This window comes from Leucoraja erinacea, chromosome 1, assembly GCF_028641065.1.
Source record: "Leucoraja erinacea ecotype New England chromosome 1, Leri_hhj_1, whole genome shotgun sequence".
Classification (NCBI taxonomy): domain Eukaryota; kingdom Metazoa; phylum Chordata; class Chondrichthyes; order Rajiformes; family Rajidae; genus Leucoraja; species Leucoraja erinaceus.
This window is the reverse complement of record NC_073377.1, coordinates 99,867,159-99,886,980: the sequence shown is the minus strand read 5'-3', so window position 1 is coordinate 99,886,980 and position 19,822 is coordinate 99,867,159. Positions and strand designations below refer to the sequence as shown.

Here is a 19,822-nt window from a genome sequence, read left to right as displayed (position 1 = left end):
GTTTCAAACTCCCAACCTCCTTAAACCACATAACAATTTTGCCCAAGTGTGGTGTTAATGGTTTCAAAATTTGTCAATAATGGACCTTTGATGCAAACAGCCGCCGATGGCAAACACATGTTGTTGCGTTATTGTAGCCAATGTTTCTTGCAATGTTCTGCATATGTGACACACATCAAAGCCGCAGGCTGTTTCCAACAGAAGTTTCTGAACATACTCTACCTTGATTTGTCAAGATTTTTCAATGCCAAACATAGATTGTCTGTCCATATTTGCACAGATTTTCCCTTCTCGAGTCATTTGGTCACAGGAGTTTTTTGCTAAACAAAGGCTCACACATTGGCTCATTGCACCCTGGAGTTTACAGACCAAAAACAGAAAATGTTGCTGCATACATATTCCCAAAGCACTGAATCCTCTTTCACAGCATCCAATTCCCCGGCCCAGATTGACTTATGGCCATCTGCAAATGCCAACCAAGAGACTGAAACTTTAATTTCACTGATTTTGAAGCCCAGCAGCCCATGTATATTTGTTGATTTCAGTAAGATATGTTACGAAAGCAAGAGGCAATAAAGGCAATTTTATGAAAGCAAGAGGGAAGGCAATTTTAACACTTTTGTAACGGGGTGTAAAGCAAAATATTGCATATGTTGGAAATTTGAAATAAAAACAGACAATGCTAAAAGAAGGCTCATGGGTCAGAAATACAGGAAACAAACTTGACAAAGATGTTTCATTGAAACACAAGAGAACGGAGTTGCTGGAACCTTGAACAAAAACCAAAATGCTGAAGAAACTCAATGGATCAGGCAGCATCAGTGGAGGGAATGAACAGGCAATGTTTCGGATCTGGACCCTTCTTCAAATTGATGGAATAGGGGGAGGTGGGAGAGATGCAAACGAGAGGTGAGGGAGGGGCAAAACCTGGCAAGTGATAAATGAATACAGATGAAGGAGGTTGACTGGCAATGAGTGAAGTTAGGGATAAAAGTTGTAGATGAAAAAGTGACAACAGTGCGTCAGATAAAGAGAGGAGGAGCAAAAAGTAATTCCAGAGGGATGAATATCAATGGAAGGGATCTGGGTGAGGGAGGGGACGTGAAGGGTGCTTAATAGGGGTATAAGGGATGGAAGAAGTGGGAGATGAGCGTACAGAGGAGGGGAATGGAGCAGGGTGACAGTCACTGTGGGTCAGAAGTTTCATTGTTCAGTTAGCCATGATGGCTGCTCTGAAAACTAAGGACATTGGAATATCATGCTTTTGTTTCAGTGGGAGTTTTTGTGAAGAAATATTCTCAAGAGATTAGCACATCTCGATTGAGAACACCAACCACTTGCTACACAGTCTGACTGCACAAACACATTTCCTCAAATATTCATAGAAATCAGACAATTAAGGTCCCTTGACCATCACAGACCAGCATGGTCTTAAACTCAGCACCCTGTGCATCCAATTTCCATCCTGTGTTAAAAATAGGGTTATTATCATTGCTGGTTCTCTGGATGCTTTCACGAGAGAGCTAGATAGGGCTATTAAGAATAGCAGAGTCGGGGGATATGGGGATATGGGGAAAAGGCCGAATGGCCTACTCCTGCACCTGTTGCCTATTGTCTATTGTCTATCGTAGGTTTCTTGATAGTTATATTCAAATCATATTTTTTTTCTATCAATAGAATCGAAATTATTCAAAGGTGGAATATTTGAACAGTATTTCTGAAGGAGATTGTGAAACTAAGTTTCCTTGATCCTATGGTAAGGTAGCTAATCTCAAACATGATCCATTTAAGTAGCAATGGCCGGGGAAATGGAATGATAATCAGAAATTCCTTGATTACACACATTGCTGCAGGAATTCAGCAGGTAAGGCAGCATCCAATGAAGGAATGGCCAGGGAACATTTCAGGTCGAGGTGGGGTCCTGACCCATAGTGTTGCCTGCCTATTCCCTCCCCAGATGCTGCCTGACACTTTAAGTCCTGCCAGCACTTTGTGTTTTGCTTAAGATCCCAGCATCTGCAGTTTCCTGCAGCTTTATGACTCCAAGCAGTACAATGGAAAATCCTGCCGAGTATCTTCAAAATTAGAGGGGAGAAACTTGACATGAGAGCCACTCCAATAAATAATTAAGTCCGCATTTCACAATGCTGTGCATTGGGAATTATAAAAGTAGTGCTCACAAGATATCACCACATCTCATTCAATTGCATTAAACTACTTCTTACACATTTCCACTGTACGCAATTGCTGATCGAAGAAAAGCTTCATAGATACGTGCAGCCATACAGCATGGAAACAGGTTCCAGAAGTGATAAAACATTTGTGTGCAAAATAAAGGTGTGACAAATATAATATTGACTGCAATGCAACATGTAGGAGGCTCATCAGATTTGTGAGAGATAATTTCCCATGCACAAAGCCATGCTGACTATCTCTAATCAGTTCGTGCCTACCCAAATGCTAGTAGATGATGTCCTGGAGAATGCCCCAACAATATTCCCACCACTGACATCAGTCATAACAGTTAGTAGTTCCCTAGCTTGTACTTGCTGCCTTTCTTAAATAATGGTACAACATTCAGTCTTCTGAAACTTCACCTGTGGCTAAAGACGATGAAAATATCTCTGCAAGACCTTCCACAATTTCCTCCGTAGTTAACCACAAGATCCAACAATGCAGTTGGTCATGGTCTGGAGATTTATCCACTTTGAAACCGCCAATGTCTTCTCTTTGCTAATCCATACATGACCTAAGACATCACAGCTCCTTTGCCTCAGTTCCACATCTTCCACGATCTTCTCAGTAAAAAGAGTTAAGATGCATAATTGTGACATAGGCAGAAAATAAGTTGTGATTACACTGTTAATATTGGCTAAATTAAAGACACCATAACATGGAAGATCCCTGCACTTGAAGTCCGGTAGGCGGCGCGACTCTGGTCAGCAGCGGCCTCTGCAGCCCGTCCGCGTTTTTATTATTTTTTGTCTATGTTTATATGTAGTTTTTGTTATTTTTTGTTAGGGGGTGTGTGTGTGGGGGGGTGGGGGGTGGGGTGGGAGGGAGGGGGCAACTTTTTAAATCTCTCCCTGCACGGGAGACCCGGCCTTTTCTTGTCGGGTCTTCGTTGTCGTTGGGGCTGCAAATGAGGAGCGGCCTCCAACAGAAGAAGCCGGGGACTCTGGTGCCGACTCACCTCACCGTCGTGGAGCTGGCCGAGTCCGGAGCGGGTGGAGCGGTGGTGGAGCTGCTGCTGCTGCTGCTGCTGCTGCTGCTGCTGATGCCGATTCGGAGGCTGCAACTGCGGGTCTGCGGACGGCGGCACCGGGAGCCCGCGGGTCCCTGGAGGGAGACCGCTTTTCAGGGTTCCTGCAACGGCGACTTCTCCCGCCCGAGTTGCGGGGTCGAAGAGCTCCTGGAGCGGGGCCTAACATCACCGCCCCGCGCGGCTTGGAATGGCCGCGGGACTCTGCGAGCGCACGCCGGGGGCTCTAACACCAAGACCCGGTGTGCGACCTCGCACCACCCGGCGTGGCTTTAATGGCCGCGGGACAATTGCCATCGCCAGCCGGGGGCTTTGACTTTGACTCTAACACCGGGGGGGGGGGGGAGAGTGCAGTGGAGAGATAAGTTTTTTTGGCCTTCCATCACAGCAATGTGATGGATGTTTATGTAAAATGTAAATTGTGTTGTGTCTGGGGTCTATTTGTTTGTAATGTATGGCTGCAGAAACGGCATTTCGTTTGGACCTCAAGGGGTCCAAATGACAATTAAATTGTATTGTATTGTATTAAATTGTATTGTATACTTGTCAGAATTGCTTAACCCTTGTCAGCTGAACTTTACAGGCTTTGATTGGCGCCAGCCAGTCTAGGCTCAGACTGATATGCAGGATGATAAGGGGTCCAGGTGTTATCCATGTTTCTCTTAAATTGATAACATGTATAGCGGTTTTGCAAACTAACCTTAAATGCATCATTTCTATTGGGTCGCTACAAAAGCATTGTAAACAGTATAAGTAATGTTGCAAGGAGGTCATCCTGTTAATTGATGATTGGTTAAACTGTTGAGCCTTGGAGAAATTGTTTGAATCTCAGAGCACGTTTCAATGTTTGTTCTTGTTAGCTTCCTTCGAGAGCTTTCTTTCTTATACAATGTATGAGCTGTTGTATTATTGGGTTAGGGAAATGTCTGTTATGTATGGGGTTAATCGATATCTGTAATTGGGTTATTAAGAGACCACCCCCATGTGGTTTGGCCCCTCGAGGTCCCGGGACATATAAAAGTCCGTCACCACGAGGCGTATCTCTGTCGGAACGAGGCCTAGAGGGCTTGAACAGGCAGATACAAGGATCAAACCCGCGGTGGGATAGGTACTGTAGTTGAACTCCAGGGACGCGCTTTTGTTAAAATAAAATTTAGTTGTTTCAAGTGCTTGATGCAGTGTTTTTACTGAAACTAAACTGGGGGGAAGCTTGGAAATTAGCAATATTACAACACAACATTACCAGGTTGATTCCACAATTGAACAGGAATCTTCAACTTTCCCATTTTGGTTCCATGCTTCAAAATAAATCATTTCCATAAGCCCTTCCAGTGGTTATTGAAATAGAAATTAAATTGGAAATCTAAAAATAAATTTAAATGTTGGAAGTCCACGCCAGATAATTCAGCATCTGAAAGGGACACATCTTAAACAAAACCATTAACCAAATCTATGATGATAGAAGATCAAATTGAATTGATTACCAACATTACATCTTAGAATGCTACTTATTCTTGTTTATATTTCCAATATTTTCTGCTATTATTTCATAGTCAGTCTGAAGCAATTATGTTATCATGTTATCATGTTATCAATCAATGGAGGGTCTTCAACAAATCTGTCTTGTCTCCTCAGTCACACATGCAAAACGTAAATTGTACCTAAATATTCTACAGAATGTAAATTAAAGATGGACGACCTTGTACCTTAAAAAACTGGCAAACGCAAATTGCCGCACATGTCCTTTACTAAACAAGGAACTGCAGATGCTGGTTTACCAAAAAAAATGGAACAAAAGTGCTGGAGTAACTCACTGGGTTAGGCAGCATCCCTGGAGAATAAGAATAGATGACATTTTGGGTCGAGACCCTTCTTTGAATTTCTACAGTGTGAAGAAGGGTCCTGACCTGAAATGTCACCTATCCATCTTATCCAGGGATTCTGTCTGACCTTCACATTGTGTTCTTTATTGGTGAACAAATTAATGCTATTGCAATCATTTCAAAAGTAAGGCCTATGAAAGAGTGCTTATTGTAGAAGTCGGCTACATCTAAAAGCAGTTTCTGAACTTCTGCATATAACTGCTTGTTTGTGGCTGTGCACTCCAATAACTGCTGTCACATCTTCTCCATTTTAAAGGCAAGTTCTGATATCCCCATTGTATCTTCTCATTGCAAATCCAGAGCATTCTGAAAATAAAATGTGATTATGCAGCACAATTATATAAAATCTGTGCTCTGTGATTCTTCTGTTAGTGGAAATAATTTTGTTTCCACATTAATTATCTTTATCAAATGCCTCATATGTTCCTTGGATAGCTCCTTTTATCTGTAAAACTATCGAACACATCAAGGCAAAATAATATTTGTGTAAGGATCTTGTTATTTTCTTTAGTTATTTACAGAGTATTGATATCAGTAGCGGTAAATGCTGCTCATCGCTAGTAACCCAAGTAAGGGGCAGTGAGCCTCCTACTTGAAGCACGGCAGTCCACATATTTTTAGCAGTGTTTTTATGCACAAATGCTTTCTCACTTCTGAAACCATTAAGCGTTGATCATCTTGATGTGGGAGCAGAGCAACTGTATGTAGGTCATAGTGGATAAAGCTAGAAGGTTCCCTTCACTGCAGCACATATTTGCGTTTTTCTGGTATTTTCTGGTAAAGCAGTGCCACGGGGCAGCCTTTTAAAACACATTGCTGCAACTTTTCACATTTTTAAACTACACCATCAATCTATATTTAAGGCCACGGACAATTTCTTGTGCATCTGAATGGAACAACAATTCACATTCGGAAGGATACCCTTGATAAATGGCATCAACTGCAAAGAGCAACAATCTGGTGTGAGGGAACAGCAGTGTCATCCCGCCCAGTATATTGCATCACCAGATGTGATTGTGAACTCAGCTGGATTTTGAGCATAATAAAATAACTAGTTCCAAAAACTTGTTAATTCATCCAACATTTTCTTCAGGCAACACAAACCAACTTTTTATTAAACTGGTGGGGGTGCATTACTCAGTTGGCACGAAGGATTTGTTATGGCCGAAGCCCAAACTATAAACATCCAGCACAATAAGCACTGAATTTAAATTCCTGCTAAAGTACAGAATGGCAGTGATACTTCTCGAGTTATTTGGAGGCCTGATTTCAACAAGATGCAGACACCTCTAATTAGATCCAGCACAGTCTTAATTTCTTTTTAAGGTAGTTTTGGCCCCTCATATTTTAAATCACCAAACATTGTTCGGCTGAAGAGCTTGACAAGTGATTTATTCCTGGAGCTCAGAGTTGTCAACATTGCACAAATCCTAGGTGTGAGATTTTTTGTCACATACCCGAGGCATTGTCTCACACCAAAACATAAACAAGCTAAAAGCGGCAAACGTCACGCAGACACCGACAGTGAACTTGGATTAAAGAACCTATCTGTCTTAATCCAAGTTCGCTGCCACATTATTGCTGTTGCAGCTGTTCATTGTCACTACGTTTTGACCAAGGCTTTAAGCGCAACTGGGTTTCTCTTCAAGCAGCTACAGATAAAGAGTTTTCAGCCTTTCTGAAGTTGTTAATTAGGCTTGAGGTAAAGAATGATGAGCATTGACTGCATAATCCACCTGGAAAGTCACATTTTAAAGATGAATACTAGTAACCTGTTTCAGAGCAATTACCTATCAATAACCTCAAACTGAAAGCATGCTGGGAGGTATGTTGCTGGCAGGAGTTAACAAAGCAATGTATACTTAGATACAACCAAAATAAAAGCAATCTGTCATTGCATAACGCATGAAAAATAACTGCTACCCCCAAGCTTCATTGTAATATTACTAAGATATTAATGAATTTGTCTCATCATTCCTTACTCTCTTGTTGACTACTATTTTTGGTTCTTTGGTTTTTTTTCTCTCCATTTTCACCAGGAATCTGCAATGACACTGAAAACCTTTTGTTATCCAATAGCGCCTGGGGTTTTCATGGAGAATTGATGTTATTTTCACAAACACCCAGGAAGCAAGTCTTTCCAAACTATCTTCTGCATTGTCTTTCACTGTCACTCAAAACTAAAATTAAAAGGACAACATTAGAAACATAGAAACATAGAAATTAGGTGCAGGAGTAGGCCATTCGGCCTTTCGAGCCTGCACCGCCATTCAATATGATCATGGCTGATCATCCAACTCAGTATCCCGTACCTGCCTTCTCTCCATACCCTCTGATCCCCTTGGCCACAAGGGCCACATCTAACTCCCTCTTAAATATAGCCAATGAACTGGCCTCAACTACCCTCTGTGGCAGAGAGTTCCAGAGATTCACCACTCTCTGTGTGAAAAAAGTTCTCCTCATCTCGGTTTTAAAGGATTTCCCCCTTATCCTTAAGCTGTGACCCCTTGTCCTGGACTTCCCCAACATCGGGAACAATCTTCCTGCATCTAGCCTGTCCAACCTCTTAAGAACCCCTTAAGAATTTTGTAAGTAAGTACCATTAATAGCTACAATTATATATCACTGTCCTCAGAGAAGATTGCAGTTCGTACTCAGAACAGGAGAATTCTGAAGTATTTTACTTTATCCTTGACATAGTTGTGACAAAGAAATGTGTACGTTTCCGTCGGCCACAACTCCTATTTTCTTCCCTCACATAACATGGCTGAACAGAGAGCTCAATATTTGAGGAAGTAGTTGGGCGGCAAAGCGGGGCAGTTGGTAGAGGTGTGGTCTCATAGCATCGGAGACCCAGGCTCAATCCTGGCCTCAGGCGCTATCTGAGCAGTTTTTTGCATGTTCTCCCTGTGAATACATGGGTTTCCTCTGCGTGCTCTGGTTTTCTGCCACATCCCAAGGAGGTGTAGGTTTGTAGGTTAATTGGTATTTGTAAATTGCCCCTAATGTGTAGGAAATTAGGATAACGTACAACTAGTGTAATCGATTGGGTGATCGATTGTCGGCATGGACTCAGTAGGCCGAAGAGTCTGTTTCCATTGCTGTATCTCTAAATTAAACTCTGACAATGATCTCTGACCTGAAACATAAATTTTAGTTGTATATTCACAGATGCTGCCTGACATACTCATTGTTTCTGCTTGTATTTCAAATTTTCAGGGTTTTTTTAAATTTTTTCTTCAGGATGTCACTTGGACTGCTTGGAAGGAGCACATGCCTAAATGTCAGATTAAAAAATGAATTGGAATGAACAATTGTAACTCAGCACAATCATTTATATTTATTTTATGACAGCTTCTACAACTGGGACACCCAAAACTCCACGTCTAATTCCAGCCCATATTATCATGTGATCACAGACAATGCTTCTGGACTTCTTTTCAAAAACAAAAGAGATCGTAAAGTAATAAATGTGGATCCAAAGGTGAGTCTGTTTTGTTGTTCTTTTCTGATCAACCCCCAAGCTACTTGATCTGTTTTCCCTTCTGAGGTTGTAAACATCACAAACGTTAAAAGCTGAAAACATTAGAACACTCTCGTAGACAGACTGCACGAAAACAAGCAATTGGCAAATTCAGATTTCAGATACCAGCATTTTAAATTTTTGTTCCGGAGTTCCAGGATGGGCTGTTTATATTTTGCTCAACAATTAAATTAAGGCGAGTACAGCTCCAAAAAAATTGGAAACACTCAAGATTTGACATGGAGCTTCATTCATCTAATTGGCAATTGCTGACAACATAATGATTTAGCAACGTAAACATGTATTAATATCACAGCTCTAATTGGAAAGGGAGTTATTCACACAAGCTGCCAAATAGACTTGCACTCTCACAAATAAGGTGATATGGCAAAGTAGTAGATTAAACAAAGCATTTTTAAAGTTTGAAAAATGACGTACAGTAGATCTTGGGTTAACAAGAGGCATGTTTAAATTATTTTCTAATATTTATAGATATATTTTTGTAATTCACAACGTGAGGAAGGTCAATGATAGAAGATGAGAACCACTATTTTTTGGGGGAGGGAGGGGATACTGTCAGCATCAAACATGATCAACAAGTCCAGTGTAGCCAGATCAAAATAGTTATCTGTACGCTGCCTCAATAAGGGGGAGAGCTGTTCTGGTTACCATGTGTAACAACATTTTCAACACAACCCTTTTTATTTAATAACTACATAAATCAAAATTCCTTCATTGTACTACAGCTCTAAGCTCAGGAGAATCTCACCATGACAATGTGTTTGTTTCTTCCATTTTCTGCAACAATCAACCTTCTGAGACCAACTGTTTTTGACTGCATTATGTGATGGTCCATACCAGGGCAAAGCAATGGTTTACTGCACGTAGATATGAATTATGCTCACTTCCTGAACTATTTTTAGCTGTAACTAGCAGTATTCAGATTTTGTACAAAGACTAAAAACAGACATCCAGTTGAGTTCTGGTGGGATTTACACTACTAAAAATAATTTATAAATATGGCCTCTCCCGTGAATTGCAAGATTCACAGTTCAATGCAGCTGAACTGCAATAAAACTGGCCATGTATATGGTAGTCGGTTATTACCTATCGAGCTTTTTAAAGCATATTGTGACAAATAGAATGACGCAGAACGGTACAACACAGGAACAGGCACTTCGGCCCACAGTGACAGGGCAAAACATGATGCCAAGTAAAAATAATCTACTCTTCCTGCACATGATCCATATCCCTCCATTCCCTCCATCTGCCTATCTAAAAGCTTTCTGTAAATGGGGAGACCAGAATTGCACATAATACTCCAAATGTAACCTAACCATTGTCCTATAAATCTGCAACATGGCTTCCTGACATACTCATTGATAGATAGACAATAGGTGCAGGAGTAGGACATTCGGCCCTTCGAGCCAGCGCCGCCATTCAATGTGATCATGGCTGATCATCCATTTATAGAGCCCTAAGAATATATAACTCTCTTTTGAATGCATCCAGTGAATCAGCCACCACTGCCTTCTGAGGAAGAGAATTCCACAAATTCACAACTCACTGTGTGAAAACATTTTTCCTCATCTCAGTTCTAAATGGCCGACCCGTTATTCTTAAACTGTGGCTCTTGGTTCTGGATTCCCCCAACATCGGGAACATTTCCTGCATCTAGCGTGTCCAATCCCTTAAAAATGTTATATGTTTCTATAAGATCCCCTCATCCTAAATTCCAGCGCATACAAGCCCAGTCGCTCCATTCTTTCATCATATGACAGTCCCACCATCCCGGGAATTAACATCGTGAACCTAAGCTGCACTCCCTCAATAGCAAGAATGTTCTTCCTCCAATTAGGAGACCAAAACTGCACACAATACTCCAGGTGTTGTCTCGCCACAACTGAAGAAGGACCTTTTTGCTCCTATACTCAGCTGCTCTCGTTATGAAGGCCAACATGAGCTTTCTTCACTGCCTGCTGTACCTGCATGCTTATTTTCAGTGACTGATGTACAAGGATACCCAGGTCTTGTTGTACTTCCCCTTTTCCTAACCTGACACCATTTAGATAATAATCTGCCTTCCTGTTCTTGCCACCAAAGTGGATAACCTCATATTTATCCACATTATACTGCATCTGCCAAGCATCTGCCCACTCACCCAACCTGTCCAAGTCACCCTGCATCCTCACAGCATTCTCTTCAGTTCACACTGCCACCCAGCTGTGTCATCTGCAAATTTGCTAATGTTACTTTTAATTAATTCATCTAAAACATTAATGTATATTGTAAATAGCTGCGGTCCTAGCACCGGTCATTGCGGCACCCCACTAGTCATTGCCTGCCATTCTGAAAGGGACCCATTAATCCATACACTTGGTTTCCTGTCTGCCAACCAATTTTCTACCCTTGTCAGTACCCTACCTCCAACACCATGTGCTCTAATTTTGCCCACTCATCCCCTGTGTGGAACTTTATCAAAGGCATTCTGAAAGTCTAGGTACACTACATCCACTGGCTCGCCCTTGTTCAATTTACTTGTTACATCCTTAAAAAATTCCAGAAGATTTGTTAAGCATGATTTCCCCTTTGTAAATCCATGCTGGCTTGGACTGATCCTGTTACTGCTATCCAAATGTGCCGCTATTTCATGTTTAATAATTGACCAGCATCTTCCCCACCACTGATGCCAGGCTAACTGGTCTATAATTCCCTGCTTTCTCTCCCTCTTTTCTTAAAAAGTGGGATGGCATTAGCTACCCTCCAATCCACAGGAACTGATCCAGATACTCAATGCCCCAACTAATAAAGGCAAGCATATCTTATGCCCTTTTTGCCACTTTGAGGGGGCTATGGACTCTGACGTCCCACTGAACATCATTGTAGTTAAGGGTATTGTCATTAACTGTATTCTTTCCCCTTATAGACAAACATAGACACAAAAAGTTGGAGTAACTCAGTGGGACAGGCAACATCACTGGAGAGAAGGAATGGGTGACGTTTCAGGTCGAGACCCTTCGTCAGACCAATGGTCACAGGAAAGGGAATCGAGAGATATTGACAATGATGTAGAGAGATATAGAATAATGAATGAAAGATATGATAAAGGAAACAGGCCACTGTTAGCTTTTGGTTGGGTGAAACCGCGAAGCTGGTGCAACTTGGGTGAGGGAGCAATGGAGAGAGAGGAAATGCCGCGTTGGGCTGTAAGCTGCCCAAGCGAAATATGAGATGCTGTTCCTCAAATTATTTTCCTCCATTGTCAGTGAGGCTAAACTTAAATTGGAAGAACAGCATCTCATATTTTGCTTGGGCAGCTTACAGCGCAATGGTATGAATATTGATTTCTCTAACTTCAGGTAGCCCCAGCATTCTCCCTTTCTCCAAACGTCCCCCACCCAAGTTGCACTAGCTTCTCGTTTTCACCCAACAAACAGCTAACAATGGCTTGTTTCCTTTATCATCGTTACTGTTTTGCATATCTTTCATTCATCATTCTATATCTCTCTGCATCATCGTCTATATCTCTCGTTTCCCTATCCTGTGACTTTCAGTCTGAAGAAGGGTCTCGATCCGAAACATTACCCATTCCTTCTCTCTAGAGATGCTGCCTGTCCCGCTGACTTACTCCAGCTATTTGTGTCTATCTTTGTTTTAAACCAACATCTGCAGTTCCTTCCTTCACATTATTTCCCCTTATATTCAATGACCCAAAATGCAACACCTCACACGTGCTCAGATTAAACTCCATCTTCCATTTCTCCAGCTGATTGATATCTCATTGTATACTTTGATATCCTCCCTCACTATCTGCAATTCCACCAATTTTATTATCATCCGAAAATTAACTAAGCAACACACCAACTTCGGCGAGGAGTCTAAGGAGAGAGGGAGAGAAGGTAAAACTATAGTCTGTTGTGCCTGTTGTATAGCCTGTTTTGCGTTATTGTTGTGCTTTTTGTTTCTTGTTTCAGTGCAGTAGAGATGGCAGGTAGAATGTTTTCTCTTGCAGTATATGGGAAGTCAGGGAAACCGTTGGTATCCCCGATGACCACACTTATAATTGTATCCAGGTGCAGTTCGGTGCAGCCTTTATTAGGTAACTGGAACTGCAGTAGCAGGACCTCAGGATCAGGGCGAATGAGAGCTTCTTAGATAAGTTTTATAATGAGGTGGTCATGCTTAAGGTCCAGGAAGAGAGTATGTGGATGACCACATGGAAGGGTGGTAGGCGAAGAGTGCAGCTGACCCCTGTGGCCATTCTCCTTCAAAACGGGTATACAATTTTGGATATTGTTGGGGGTAATGACCCGTCAGAGTTGAGCAACAGTATCATTATCAGTGGCCCAGCCCGAGGGAGGAACGGTACTCCCGCTGGAGTGGCCCAGCCCAAGGGTGGAACGGTACTCACGTGAGGGCGATCCGGTCCGGGGGCTGGGACGGTGCTCCGGTGGCTGGGACAACGTTCTGGCAGTGGTGTCCAGAGTCCTGGGTTCAGTCGCGGGCCGGCGGCTGCGTGTGCTGGACTGGAGGTGCGGCGGCTTCGACCACCCCGGGCCGCAGTGTTTGAACCGGCCCGTTCGCGGGGTTCGGTGAGCTGCGGGACTGTTTGTACCATCGCCCGGTGGGGAATCCCCTCAGCGCAGAGGGAGAAGAGGAGGGAAGACTGCAGCCCTAAGATTTTTGCCTCCACCACAGTGAGGAGGTGTTTGGAGGACTCACTGTGGTGGATGTTAATTTGTGTTTATTGTTGTTTATTATTGTATTATTGTATGTATGACTGCAGGCACGAAATTTCGTTCAGACCGTAAGGTCTGAATGACAATAAAGGAATTCAATTCAATTCAGCTTTGATCTTGGCTCTGAGGCACAGCAGGGATGGGTGATGTCAGGCAAAGCCTCTTTAATTAGGTGACTCTTTAATTAGGAGGACAAACAGGAGATTCTGTGGCAGTAATCGAAACTCGAGGATGGTGGATCCAGGATTGCCTCCCTGGTGCCAGGGTTCAGGATGTCTCAGAGCAGCTAGGTGACATTCTCAAGGGGCAGGGTGAATGACCGGAAGCCGTTGTGCATGTTGGCACAAATGACATAAATAGAAAAAGGGATGAGGTCCTGCAAAATGATTATAGGAAGTTAGAAAAAGGTTGCGAAGCAGGACATCCAGAGTAAGGATATCCAGATTACTCCCAGTGCCATGTGCTAGTGAAGGTAGGGACAGGAAAATAGGACAGGTGAATGCATGGCTGAGGAGTTGATGCAAGGGGCAGGGTTTCAGATTTTTGAACCATTGGGATCTCTTCTTGGGTAAAGCTGACCTGTACAAGAACAATGCAGTTGCACCTGAACCAGAGGGGGACTAATATCCTGGTAGGCAGGTTTGGTAGTTCTACTTGGGCGGGTTTTAACTACATTTTCTGGGGCGGGGTTGCAGGACTGAGGCAGGTAAGAGGCTGGGAATCAGTGTGGATTGTGATGGATGAAAGTTCAGTGGACAGAAAAGATATACGAAGGAGCGAGGAAGGATTGGTGGACTAAATTGCATTTATTTTAATGCAAGTGGCCTCATGGGTAAGGCGGATGAACTTAGGGTGTGGACAAGTACATGTGACTGGGATGCTGTAGCCATTACGAAAACCTGGCTAAAGAGGGACAGGACTGGCAGCTTAATGCTTCAGGGTACAGATGCTGCAGGTGAGAAAGGGATGGGGGTAAAAGAGGAGGGGGTGTTGACTTATTGATTAAGGAGAATGTCACAGTAGTAGTTCAAGATGGTTCATCCAGTGAGTCTGCATGGGTGGAGCTAAGAAATAACAAGGGAATGATTACCTTGTTGGGAGTGTACCACAGGCCCCCAAATAGTTAACAGAAATTGAAGGAGAAAATATGCCATGAGATTGCAGGCAGCTGTAAGGTTAATAAAGTAGTCATAGTGGGAGATTGTAACTTTCCCAATATAGACTGGGACTGCCATAGTGCCAAGGGTTTGGGTGGGGTGGAATTTGTAAAATGTATTCAGGAAAATTTCCTCAGACAATATGTAGAGGGCCCTATACAGGAGAGGGCAAAGCTGGATCTACTCTTAGGAAATTGGGACGGGCAAGAGACTGAAATATGGTGGGTACCTTTTGCGACCAATGATCACTGTTCTATTAGCTTTAAGACAGTTATGGATAAAGACAGGGCAGTCAACGTGTTAAAATGCTGAATTGGGCCAAGGCTAACTGATGGTATTAAACAGGAGCTTGCTAAAGTTGATTGGAATAGGTTGTTTGCTGACAAAGGAACATCTGGGAAATGGGATATTTTTAAAAGTGTGGTGAAAGGAGTTCATGGCATGCATGTTTCTGTAAGAGTGAAGGGCAACACAGGTGGGAGTAAGGTAGCTTGATGAATGAAATTGAGGTTCTGATCGGGTAAACGAAGGAGGCATGAGGCAGGTATAGGAAGCTGGGATCAAGTGGAGGAGTTTCGGGAACTGTGGAGTACACTAAAGAAGGATATCAGAAGGACAAAAAGAGGGCAGGAGATAGTTCTGGCAGATAATATTAAGTGATTTCGAAAGAGATTTTATTAATACATTAAGGGAAAGAGAGTGACTAGAGAGAGAAAAAAGGGCCACAAAGAAGTCAAAGTAGACATCTCTGTGCTGAGCTGAAGGAGATGGACAAGGTCAAAATTAGTATTATAAGCTGCGTTTCTTTCCTTCCCACTTCTGAGGTAAGGTCTTCAACCTGAAACGTCAACTCTGTTTCTCTTTCAACATTTTAATTACGGCCGGCTGCCTATTGCCATAATTTTCTGGTTTTATTTTTGATTTCCAGCAATAGAGTGTTCAGATTTTCAAGCGATTCTACAACCTGACTTTCCCTGGTCTTTCTATAGAGTCTGTTATCATGAACCGGCATTCTGCTCAACAAGGTAGATGACTTAAAGAAAGACGCACAGTAATGGGGGCGGGATTTATCCTGTCTTTCAGTCCAGAATAACATTGTGTGTTGAAAGTATAGAATAGGCCTAAAGGTAGAATTTCAATTACTGGCACCACAAATTGTTTTCTCTGTGGAAGAGCAATAGTTTCTTGTGCTATGTGCAGAATCTGTTCAATAAATATTTCTAGTTTACCTGTTTATAGATAGGACAGCAGAGTTATTTTTTTTTTAAATCTGCATACAACTGTTGGTTCCTTGAAATAACCCTTGATTTCATTCTGTGTTTTTTAAAGACCATTCAGCATGTAAAATATAAAGTTATGAAAGGGATAGATAAGGTAGAGAATCAGATTTCCATTGTGGAAATGCCAAAGGCTGGAGGGCATAACTTTAAGGTGCAAGGGGCAAAGCTTGAAGTAGATGAGTGGGGCAAGGTACATTTTACACAGAAGCTGATGGGTGCCTGGAATGCCTGGCATTTAAGAAGCTTTTAGATGAGTGCATGGATATGCAGGGGATGGACGGGTATGGAGCATGTACAGGTAGATGTGATTAATTTATCTTGACATCATGTTCAGCACAGACTCTGTGGGCCGAAGGGCCTGTTCCTGTGTTTTACTTTTCTGTGTTCTATTTTTAATACATTGATAAAAGAGTCTTTAAGTTAAAGACTTTGAAATATTATCCAAGCTGATACCATGTATTTCTAACCAGCATTTTATTATTTTGGCAGGCATCTCCTGGGGATAATACCACTCGAAGTTTAATTGAAACTGAACTTTATGTTCAAGTTGTCATCTATGATCACATCACCAGAAGAAAGACCTGAGCATCTTAGAACAAGAAAAGAATGACCCATTTTTTACTTGTAATTCTTTTCACCCAAAGGGTTGTTTAATCATTTGTAAAATCTGCTGGGAAATCAATAAACATGCAAGGATATTTATTGTTTTTCTTATATTAATGCTTTTTTTTTTCAATTTTGCTGTAAGCCAACTGTTGGAGAAAGCGATGCTTTTTTTTAGTTTAGGGATATAGTGCGGAAACAGGCCCTTTGGCCAACCGAGTCCGTGCCAATCAGCGATCTCCACACACTAACACCATCCTACACACACTAGGAACAACTTAGAATTATACCACGCCAATTATCCTACAAACCTGTACGTCTTTGGAGACTGGGAGGAAACCGGAGCACCCGAAGAAAACACCTGCAGGTCACGGGGGAGTACATGCAAAATCCATACAGACAACACCCATAGTCGGGATCGAACCCAGATCTCCAGAGCTACAAGGCAACTACTTTATCATTGCACCACTGTGCCGCCCTATTATTACCTATATTGTATAAAAGTGATATGTGGCAGCAAGGGGGTACTAGTACATGGCAAATTTAATTGCAAAGTAAGTTTATTCCTTTCCTGCTATGCTTTTGGTTTGCTCAAATGAATACTATTTCTGGAGGACTTACAGCAACTTTTACTCACACTATTAGACATTAAAGAAGGAAAGCCAAGCATAGACTTTTTCTCTGACCTCCCCCCTCGTTCCTGGATGTACTGTATATGTCCAACAAACAGACACCCTCTTGCAACCTCCTTGCACATCATAACTGAGTTTGGGGATAAGTAACTGGCTGAATCCAATGCCCGCCAATCCATAATGCTCTACGCAAAGTAATAAACAATTGGTGACCATTAAAGGCCTGATCTGAATACACTTACGTAGAGGACAAATGGGTCGTAACCAAAACTGATCTCTGGAAGACAAAGCAGGAAAATGGGAGGAGGAAGCAAGAAAGAGGACAGATGACAAATGTCCACATAATATTCCGAGAAGATGTCAGGCTGAATATGAAAATACAGAAGAAAAGTGTAAAACATAAATGAGACAAAACAAAGTATGAGAACCAATTGGTGGTTGATATGAAAAGTAATTCAAAGTTCTCCACAAACAGATTATCACTGCATCGTAAAGCGAGTGATAGATTGATTAAAGCCATAACAATAATCTCTTGGTGGATGGAAAATAATGGCTGAATGACAATTATTTTTTTTAAGTTTTTAACCAAGGAAAACTAATTTGCTAAAACTATGGTAAATCAGTAGGTTATTGGGAAACTAGAGGAGATAAAGAGGAAGAATTGAAATGATGGATACTAAAAATTATTAAATTACCCAGTCCCAATTGCTGAGAGAACATAGAAATGAAGGTGAAAAGGAGCTGGCCACAATGTTGCAAACCTCCTCACACATACTCTCTAAGTTATGTGCCCAACCTATGGGATATATGAACGAGCATTAGGAAGACCAGTGGGTTTAATGGCGAGGGGTTTGCTGATTCCTGAGAGGCTGTAGGCAGATTGGTACATGGCATTTCTGCTTTCCTTCTCTCCAAGCTGAAAGAATCAACGGCTGGGTTGAGTCGAGCAGAGCTGGGAGCGCTAAGCAGAGTTAGTCGCTCACCTCCCTAGTCAGCGAGGCCAGTTGGCGGCCACTCTTCTATCACCTGTTCACTCTCCCATCACAGCTGCTTCTGTGATCCTCTCCCACGTATTGTTTTTGTTCATTTCCAATTTACGAGCAATTTGGTTTATAAATAATCCTCAGGAATGGAATCCTGTTGTAACCTGTGGACTACTTTACCTCACACGAATGGGGCCAAAGTACAGGATGTTTGCAAACATTGTAGCATAGTTAAAAGAAAGAAAAATTGATGAAGTTGAATTATTGCAGCCTGCCCCCTCACTCTGATGAAGAGTCAGCTTTTTGATACAATAATGTTGGAGAAAATTAACAGCCACCTGGACAAACATTCACTAATAAATGGAACAACACAGATTTGTTGGGATCACTTTGCATTTGGCTAACATGGTTAATGTAACGGAGAGTTTAGGTAGAAGAGGTTAGAAGTTGATTGACAGGGGAGAACAGATCTGAAGTGCCCGGCAAAGAATCAGAAGGAGAAACAATTCTCACACCACAGTTGGGATTTGAAATAAGGCATACAGGTCAAGTAACGGCCTTCAAAAGGTAATTGTATAAATGTTTTAAAATAAAATACATGGGCTGAGGAACGATCAGGAGTGTAGGTCCAACTCAGTTTTTGGTGAAAGAGTCTCAATTAGGAAATTGATTATTTCCATGCTGTACAGGTCCATGGTTCAATGATAGTTAACGAGACAGGTAAAAATTGCTTTATCCTTAGACTCTTATTAAAATACTATGCATATAAACCAACTATTGTAAAGATGCCTGATGTGTTTCGGACTTTGGGTTTCATTACAATGCTGTAATGAGTACATTATTGCACAAACTTTGGGATACTTTGAAATACCGTTTGATGATTTCCAGATGCTTCAATACATTGTTGCAGCATTCAAGAAAATTAATTAAACTCTACAACCCCATTTATGTACTACAGAACTTCTGTCAAACATATGTAATGCACCTTGACCTTCAATGGTAATTATGATGTTATTATTTTTTTCTGATAAATGGGACCAATTGTTAACCTGCTTAATATCAACATTTAAAAGATTTATTTTGTAAAAAAGATATTTCTAGATTTAAAATCCTGAAAGTCCTCCGCAGAATAATCTGTCGACAAAGGGCGTTTTCAAAAGGAAATTTTCAAAATATCCCAATAAATATTAAATCCACACCGTAAACAATCTGCTCGACCATTTTGACTTGCGTAATGTTCATTTTGATGACTGCTGGAACAGTTTACTTTTCCATTTAACAGAATTGGCATACATCATAAAAATATATAGATTTGGACAGTAATTGTGAAGATGTAAAGATGTTTCAGGAAAACTCCTTTTTCCTCATTCACGATTATTAGTTTTGAAAGCACATGTTTTATTTACATTGGCAATCAGCAGTTTGAAAAACTTCACCTCTGTCTAAATCAGATGAATTTCCAACAGGTTCAAGAAGATCATCACTTGATACTGTCACAGTCTGCCCTCTCCTCATTCTCATCCATTTCACCTCCCAGTACTTTTCCACTGGTCCCTCCTTATCCTCACCTGCCTGCCTGCCACTCCCCTCTCATCAGCCCAACTCTCCTCACCTGTTGCACTCAGTTGCCTCTGATCACCAATTAACCCGGTATATAGACTCTCCTCACCGTTCACACAGTGCCAGATTGTTCTCAGCATTCATGCAAGACTCTCCAGCAATTTCCCGACTGACTACATGGATTCGAACCTGCCTGCCCC

The 19,822-nt window shown here is 41.8% G+C and overlaps 1 protein-coding gene across 1 annotated transcript in view; it reads left to right on the top strand.

Moving 5' to 3' along the window:
- The window catches only part of cfap299 (cilia and flagella associated protein 299), a 639,847-nt gene extending 623,298 nt beyond the window's left edge, over positions 1–16,549 (top strand). Inside the window, exons 5-6 of the mRNA XM_055640171.1 lie at positions 8,500–8,629; positions 16,334–16,549. Coding sequence (XP_055496146.1) covers positions 8,500–8,629; positions 16,334–16,429 — 226 coding nt within the window. The 3' untranslated portion in view covers positions 16,430–16,549. The remainder of the gene's footprint in view (positions 1–8,499; positions 8,630–16,333) is intronic.
- The last annotated feature ends 3,273 nt before the right edge of the window (positions 16,550–19,822 follow it).